This window comes from Limulus polyphemus, unplaced genomic scaffold (genome assembly GCF_000517525.1).
Source record: "Limulus polyphemus unplaced genomic scaffold, Limulus_polyphemus-2.1.2 Scaffold2688, whole genome shotgun sequence".
Classification (NCBI taxonomy): Eukaryota; Metazoa; Arthropoda; class Merostomata; order Xiphosura; family Limulidae; genus Limulus; species Limulus polyphemus.
Genome location: NW_013668298.1, coordinates 119,448 through 128,734, shown reverse-complemented (window position 1 = coordinate 128,734; position 9,287 = coordinate 119,448). Strand labels below are relative to the sequence as shown.

General features: G+C 30.4%; 1 protein-coding gene across 1 annotated transcript in view; it reads right to left on the bottom strand.

Moving 5' to 3' along the window:
• LOC106467640 (protein arginine N-methyltransferase 1-like) overlaps positions 1-9,287 on the bottom strand; it is a 24,658-nt gene that overhangs the window by 11,308 nt on the left and 4,063 nt on the right. The window contains exons 3-5 of the mRNA XM_013928014.2: positions 6,177-6,332; positions 1,432-1,495; positions 443-591 (exon numbers count right to left, since the gene is read on the bottom strand). Coding sequence (XP_013783468.1) covers positions 443-591; positions 1,432-1,495; positions 6,177-6,332 — 369 coding nt within the window. The remainder of the gene's footprint in view (positions 1-442; positions 592-1,431; positions 1,496-6,176; positions 6,333-9,287) is intronic.

The window sequence follows — 9,287 nt, the reverse complement described above, 5'->3', positions numbered from 1 at the left end:
AGTGTTACATTTGTTGGTGGCTACAAGGTAGTGTTACATTTGTTGGTGGCTACGAGGTAGTGTTACATTTGTTGGTGGCTACGAGGTAGTGTTACATTTGTTGGTAAGTAAAAGATGGGGTTACGTTTGTCAGTAAGTAAGAGGTGGGGTTACATTTATTGGTGGATATGAAGTAGTGTTATATTTATTGGTAAAGTAAGAGGTGGGTTATGTTTGTTGGTGGTTATGAGGTAGTGTTACATTTATTGGCAAGTAAGAGGTGGGGTTACATTTGATGGTAAGTAAAAAGTGGGGTTGCATTTGTTGGTGGCTATGAGGTAGTGTTACATTTGTTATGACAGAAAGAGCATATACAACAGTTTTTAAATAAATATCTCAGGTTTAATGTAGAGTGACCTGCATTCTGCTGGATGCGACTAAGTGGAAGAAAAAGTTTCATTACCAGCCACTTATCTCTTGCATAAATGACAGTGTCCAACATTGACTCGTAAAAAAGACAGTAACCCATCCATTCTGAAATGATAATATCTACTTTGTCTATTTCATCTGGTAAGTGTACTTCTTCCACCTTCCCTCTCACCATTGTTATTACTGTAATAAAGAAGAGTACATTAGAGACTGTACATATCCACAAAAACAATATATTTCATCCTTCCCAAAGTAGTCAGATCAGGGCTGCTACTATCTTTAGAAAAAATAGCCAAGATATTAAAAACAATTACCAAGAAAAAGCAAAAAAATTACACCAGCTTTTCACAGATCCAAATACTGTGAGGAGAACTGTTTCCGGTGGAATTTCTTGTCACTACTAAATTTATTGTGAATTGTTTAATGGTGTATCTGTATGCCCTCTCTTTACTCGTACCTTATAACAGCTACATCTTTGGAGAAATGCTTATTAAGCAGACACATCACCAAAACTGACTCTCAACCCACTAAAATAGCAAACACTTTTCCTAATAATACATTTTTATATTTAACACTTAAGATAAGCTTAATACTAGCATACATACAACAAAATCACTGACATTATGTGCAAAATACACAAACAAAATATTAATTTAAAAAAAGTAAAAGGAAAAACTACAAAAGAGTAAAATAATAAAATCAGTACCATACTATTAAAAACATATGGAATAAGAGTGCTATTAGTTATTATAAATCTGTAGAAACAATTACTATATTCACCTTTATCATAGGAACCAAAAAATAGTGTTAAACATATATACAGCAAGATTATATTTATATTCATTAAGACTATATACTTAACACGACATATTCAAATCTAAACTCATGCTTTTTTATGTGCCAAAGTAAAAAAAATCAAATTCTGTATACAATCTGAAATCAATGTGTATAGCAGAAATTATTTCTAATAAATAACAAATAAACAGTATCATTGTAGGAATATACTCAACAGAAGTGACTTACCATTATCTAAAGAGTTCTCCTTTACTATTTGTTCTGCATGTTCCACTATATTCGAACATTCTATCTGTAAATATTAGAGTACTTTTCATTACTACAGTACATTAAACTTCCATTTAACAAATAAAATAAATATTTTCTAGTTTTACTTCCAATGAAATATTTAGTACTGACTAGTCTATACAACCCCTATATGTTTTGAAACTGATTTCTAGAAGATAAGTATATGTAGTTATTTTGTAAATCTTTACAGACAAAAAACTGTATCAACAAGTTAATGTAATTCCATAAAATAAAAAATATAAATGCCTATGATGACAGAAATGAAAATGATATACAGATATGCTTGCACATAAAATTTATCTCCAGATATGTTTAAATCTATGGTTTTAGACATTACAATAACAAACCTAAGTATGTTTAAATCTATGGCTATGTTTAAACAGGTGTCTATACTGGTCACTCCTGGAGGAGCTAGCTTATTTTATTTTTGTTTGACATAAGTGATTACTAATGAAAATGTTAAGACTCTTAAGCATTATATTAAGAGACCAAATTAGAATGTAATGTTAATTTAGCTTAACCCTAAGAAGACAGGTTTGAATATTTTGCATGACCTTGTAACCACCATGTGAAACTATACATACTACAACTGAATGTATTCAATGTATCTTCATGAAATTTGGTAAACTTTTAGTAAATATTACAAGTACAAAAAATAAATTTTAATAAAGTATTTCTACTAAAGATTTGTCTTTGAATTTTACTTCCGTTAGTCTAACCCAGACTCTGTTTTTTTCATCCAACATTTTCAAACTTCATTTGCATAACATCTAGAACCTCTTAACCCTCTCAATATAAGTAGGTCAAAATGTGCATGTCACAACCTTACACAGAGTTACATTCAATATTTAATTAAAATACTTTATTATCAATGTATACAAATAAACTTGGTATCAAAATGTAGTTAAATTTTAATATAAGTTTTAATTTCAAATGCAAATATTTAAATAAATTCTCAATCTCCCCTTCTCTATTAATGTAACAAGCATTTGCTATGACTTGCCCATTTTTTAATTTTCACCCCTCCCCTTTATGATGTGCTGAATAAATTTAATATAAATTACTGATTATAGTATAAACATTACTAAGGCATAGAATATTTTTTAGCTGTGGCATAGCGGCTCAAAAAATGGCTCTGAGTTTTTATTTTAAGTACAAACTTTTATCTGATAGCTCCATCATTTCTTGACCGATTTGAGATCTAATCACAATTTTAATCTCGGGAGATCAAACCCTTTGACATATTTGACCCTGCTCAAGGTTTCATTGATTAATTTACTCTAATCCTGTCTAAAAGAATTTGAGGATAGGAAGCTGGTACAGACCCTGATGTGTAATAAGATCGAATCGGGTATATGCATGGCCCACACTTGGTATTTCTGGCACACAAAAATATAGTAAATAAAAAGGAAAAAAGGGTTTCATATTAATATACTCAAATCCTGCCTAAAGAAGATTGAAGATTCCCTCTTGTTATAGTATTCAATCTTCTTTATTTAGGGAGATATAAACCATAGTTACTTGCCACGCACACCTATCACATCCTCTCTGTCACAAATGGCCAATAATTCTGTATGATGTTTGCTATTACATCATTTATAACCAACAGAAAAGCAGTTTTAATTTATTTTAGAGATTTTTTATGTATTCTTGCCTACATACTGAAAGTTGCTATCACCGAGTTCAGATTGAGTAGCTAACAGAAATACCTTAAGAAAGTCAATTAAATTATACTAGTTGTAGGACATTGTTTCCTTTGTGCATGTTATTATTTTGAGTTTGTATGTGCATATTTGAAATAAATAAAAATTGTTTAATGTATCTGTCAGTATAATAATAAAAAAATGTAGGCTTAAGATTAATCAGTGGGCTGACAGCAAAAAACAAGAGGCCTAACATAAGTACTAAATATCTTAGTTTTATGCATATTTTGTATCTATTCTTATAAAAGTACCTAAATTATAAACATATTAGGCTAAATAATGTTAGGTGAGAAAAACAAAACATATATATATATATATATCTACAAGGTATGCTTGTGTGTTTCATCATTCAGTACCATAACTTGAGGTACATGTTTGCCATGTGATTTACAGCTTGTATCGTGGGATGAGTTAGAAACAGTTGAAAGAACAATAAAATTAAATAACAGATTTTATGAGCCTCAAGCTGTTTAGGATAAAAAAATTGTATCTTACTTTTACAATCTGCAGTCACTCTAGAAAAAAAAAGTAATTTAGATTTATGCTGTGGAGGTTACAAGATCAGTCAAATTGACCAATTCCATATAGCATTCGTGTAAAGAAAATAACAGAGAAGGTGTAAAGTTTTACTGAAAACATTTCTCACAAATGTGGGTGTAAAAAAAAAGAATCACATAGCTTTCAAATAAGCATTCTATAATGCATACAATACATAAGTCACTTGAACAGAATGTCCCAGAAGTACTAAATTTACCTGGTTTTCTAAGTAAACTTTAAATAGGTGAAAAAAATTCTGTTGACATTAGAAGTAGCTCCACAATGCTAATGGGATGAAACATATAAAAAATGAATAATCTAAGTGGGAACATCAAGACATTAACCCTTTCGAGATGGGTCACATGTGTCATCTTGTTTGTTGACTTGCATTCAAAATTTTATTGAACTACTATTTCATTAATTTATAATTTATGTCAATAAATTTGGTATGAAACTGTAGATTATAATTCAAATTTTAGTACTATACATTACTCAGTTTCTTAATTTTAAAGTAAATATTAAAAAACAGATAAACATCGATTTTTGTGTGTTATATTGTATGTTCAATGCAGCACTGGTTCAAATTATATGTTTGTGAAGTCAAAATACTAAGACTATAGTTTCATATGAATTAGAAACTCAAATTACTGATATTAAAAGCTGGAACATAAAATAAGAACCTCTTACCTTTTCTATTTGCTAAGATATTGCTCATGTAATAAATCAAACACAGTGGCACCCCACCCACCCCTTTCCATTTTTGGAAATGATCCCTTATTTACATTTACTTCTATATACGACATGAATAACCAACTGAAAGCTCATAATGTCCCCCTAGTGGCTTTCTCAGCCATTTTAATGAGCTTGGATGCCATTTCTTTCTTTTGAACCAATATTTCAACGAGGTAGGGCGTGTCTTTAGTCTGCTTGAAATTGCATATTTTTTAGATCCAAATAATGCTTAGTTACTGAGCCAAATAAATTATAGTGGAATTCTATGGAATTGATGTAGTAATTTATTATCTTTAGTTATTCAATTGTATATATATAAAACCTAAAAAAAAATTATTTTGTTTCATGTCCCCCACAAGCAAAATTTTTAAAGGCTTAGCAACCTACATAAAGCAGCAACTGAGTACAAAGGTCGTAACTAGAAGAGATAAATGTTTGCTTCACTTCTTTATTCACTGCTCTATGTTTCAAGAAAAATAAGTCTAAAAACTTATTTGTAAATAGTAATAATCTATATTCATATATAGTGTATAATAATTGAAATGTGACTATATTTTACAAAATATCAGTCTACTGAAACACAGCCAAGATAAGTTACTTTGTACAGACCAAAGGTCAGTTTTATGTTATTGGATACGGTAACCAGTGCTCTTGTCCCGCATCATTGTAACTTCTGTATTGTTAGCCAGGCACAACTGAAAGGTCAATGTGATAAAAATAATAAATACATATAAATATATAATATTTCGAGACTTAAGTTATTTAGTCCAAACATATATGTTTGTGTTCATTCTAGAATGAGAGACACATAATTTGTATTTATTTCCTAATTTTTTATGATGGTTACAAGATTGGTCAAATCAACCAAACCCATACAAATATTTGTTAGTGAAAATAAACAGAATATAAAGTTTTTCTTAAGAAATGTTTCATAAGTAGCTGCACATAATAAAGATTTTGCATGTGGAATTTAAAAATTTTCTGTTGCACAAAAGTATTTTTAATCTTAAAATGAAAATTACTTTACATGTTAGATAGGCAACATGCAAAAAAGGCATGAGAAAAACATTGCATTACAAATCTTAAGACCTAATAAAAAACTTGATATTTTACATATAAAAGCATTGTAATATTTACTGATAATCTGCCAAATTCCATTAACATTCGCTTACTAATTTAAAAATTATAGCACAAAATCTATAACAAGCACAAAAGGGTTATGAGATTGGTCCCAACAACCAAGCCCATGCTGAAAGAGTTAAGAGACAGATTCATATGGGAGAATTTTCTCTTGCTATTGGTTAAAACATGTCTATCAGTCATGTGAAGTTGATCAGCAAACAATTCCAAGTTACAGAAATAGGAGGTTTCTCTAATGGGTTTGACAACCCTACTGATATCTCAGCAAATCAAAAAGGTAGAAAGTTCAAGTTAACTGACATAGATTGATAATAAAGTTGTTTAAATTTTCAACATAACTCTAAAAAGTTGTGACATGCACAAAAGTCAAGCAGAAACCCAAAGTGTAATTAAAAAATGTCACAGATGAAGTTAGGACATTATTTTTATGTGAGAATAACCAATGAGCTGAATGTAATCGGTTAGTAAGCCAGATGATTAATCAATTAGCACTAACCACACAGCTAGAACCACCTGACTAAATAATACAAGATAAAATTAAACAAAGCACTATAGAAAGCTCCATTCATTTACCCCAATAACTTTTGAAGCTCCAGCCTTTGCAGCAAACATGCAAAGAATGCCTGTTCCACATCCAACATCTAAGACCACTTTTCCTCGAAACAGATGTTTGTTGTGGTACATTGCATTTCTGTAAGTCAGGGTACGAACTTCATCTTTCAACATTTCCTTGAGAATGAAAAGAAATATAAAAATATCCATAGCAACCTGTTTACAATACATTACTCAAAAAAACAATGGTTTTTCTTGCAAAGTTAAATCTAAAAACAGATAACCAAAATATGCAATGTTTAAATTGTAAGTTATTAATTTTGTTAAACTGTGCTAAAAATTTACTTAACTAAAAATTATAAAAGTGAAAAATAGTTTTGGTAAAATAATTCCACATACACCACCCAGGTTATATTTTTAATTGTCCACCTGTTTGCATATATTAAAACACAAATCAATGAAGATGCATTACATTATAACATTTTCTTTACTTCTCTTCTTAAACAAAAGATTACTTTATCTCCCTAGTGTTGTTTCAGTAATAAGAGAACTGGGAATATTTTCATTTTTCCGTACAATGAAGCCCCCTGGAAAGAACCATTTGGTTGTTACAGCCCTTAATAAAACTACATCTTTTAAAGAAAATCAATGAGCATGCCCCTAATTACATTGTGATATCTGATCTTTGTTCAAATAGTAGAACAGCATACTTTCAAAATTTACCAGCATTTAATCTAAGTACGATATTATTTTACAAAAATAACATACTTCAATACAGAAGACTTAATCTAAGTACGATACTGTTTTACAAAAATCACTTATACTGTCGATGCAGAAGACTAAGTATGATATTGTTTTACAAAAATCACTTAAACTATCAATACAGACAAAAGTTCAGGCGGGTAGAAAATGAATCTTCCTTATTCTCCATAGTTTTCAATGTTAAAATGAATCTTCCTTATCCTCAATCACTTTCAATGTTAAAATGAATCTTCCTTATCCTCCATAGCTTTTAAAGTTAAAATGAATCTTCCTTATTCTCCATAGTTTTCAATGTTAAAATGAATCTTCCTTATCCTCCATCACTTTCAAAGTTAAAATGAATCTTCTTTATTGAAAGTGATGGAGGATAATGAAGATTCATTTTAACTTTAAAAGCTATGGAGAATAAGGAAGATTCATTTTAACTTTAAAAGCTATGGAGAATAAGGAAAATTCATTTTAACATTGAAAGTGATGGAGGATAATGAAGATTCATTTTAACTTTAAAAGCTATGGAGGATAAGGAAGATTCATTTTAACTTTGAAAGCTATGGAGGATATTAAAATGAATTTTCCTTGTCCTCCATCACTTTCAATATTAAAATGAATTTTCCTTGTCCTCCATCACTTTCAAAGTTAAAATGAATCTTCCTTATCCTCCATAGCTTTCAATATTAAAATGAATCTTCCTTATCCTCCATTGCTTTTAAAGTTTGTGCTCTTTGCTCACACTTAATGAAATGACAAAATAAATCAAATTATTTCACTACTTATAAAGTTCAAGGAAAGATTTAATACAATCCTGATCCCCCAAATATTTATTACCCTTTTCTTAAACTCCTATAAGTGATAGCCTCTATCACTCTTGAAGGTAATTTGTTCCACAGATTTACTATCTACTTGGAGAAATACAACCATTTCAGTTGGAAATGTCTCTGACTTTTGCAAATCCTAATTCTATGACCTATTGTCCTGCTATCCTCAATATGCAACACACTACATCTGAATCACAAATATTAATACTTACCTTAATTTTGAATACCAATCCTTCTTTGATTTCAAGAGAGAAGTTAAGAGATTTAAACATATTCTCATATTACAACCCAGCATTTCCATTAGTAGTCATCGTTTACACATACAAAAGGTGTTTTTGATTTTGTTTTTAAATTATTTTGGTGAAAACGTTTTTAAAGATAATCTGAACATTTTCTACTTCCAAACTGCTAACGTCAAGACAACCATGTGATTACCATAGTTTATTCTTAAAATATGAAATATTTCCACATTATTTTCATATAAATCAAACAGTAAAACATGTTTTACTACCACAGATAATGGTAAACTATGTCACGATTGCAATTAGAAATAATGAAGTAGCCAATTCATATGAATTGCTGGGATAGAATAAACATAAGAATAACATTCAACCAATAAGGATTTGAGTCATCAAAATATTTTGCCATCATCTACAGTACTCACTAAACCTAACTAAGCATTAATATATGATATATTCTAAAAAAAAATCTGTAGTTTCCAAAAAGGTGTAAACACACAAACACTTTCATCAATGCAAAGAACATCTACAGAAATTTTCCAGCTCTATGGATTGTTCCTAATTCTTCAAAACCTCCCACAGAATGCCTGTGGTCAATGATACAGGTGTCTGACTAGCAACTTCCTAACAATCTACTGACCAAATCACTTTGTCTACTAGGATATGAAAATCTTTCATTCTTGCTCTATCCAGTCTTATTCAAACATTTTATCTAATTGTTTCCAAAGCTGTGTTTCATCAGTAAATGATCAAACTACTTGATGTAACTTGATAAGCTTCCAATACAATAATATATATTATTCATATATACACAGCATTGTCACAATTAAAAAGACACCACCTTTTCAGAAAAAATGAAATTTTTTCAGTCATATTCACATGAATTGATATATTTATAATTTAATTAATATCTAGTACATCTTCCTTTCGCTTCGCAGATTTCGTTGATCTATTGGGGCATCGTGAGAACCATCTCGTCAATTTTAGATTGTGGGATTTTCGCCCACTCTTTGTTCAAAATTTGGAGTAGATCGCTCTTCAAAGTCGGTTTTTTTGGTTGTTTCTTGCCTTGCGGGTCGAATATGGCCCAGAGGTTTTTGATGGGGTTCATGTCAGGAGATTGGCTTGGCCAGGGCAACTTCTGGACACCATTTTCTTCCTGCCACTTTTGGGTGTTTCTAGCGGTGTGACACACTGCTCCATCTTCCTGGAACAACATTGCGTTCTTGTCCACGAAACCCGAGGAATAAAGTCGCAAGAGTCCTTCCTCCAATATTTCGACGTATTTCACAAAATTTATGTTGCCAACGCACTCC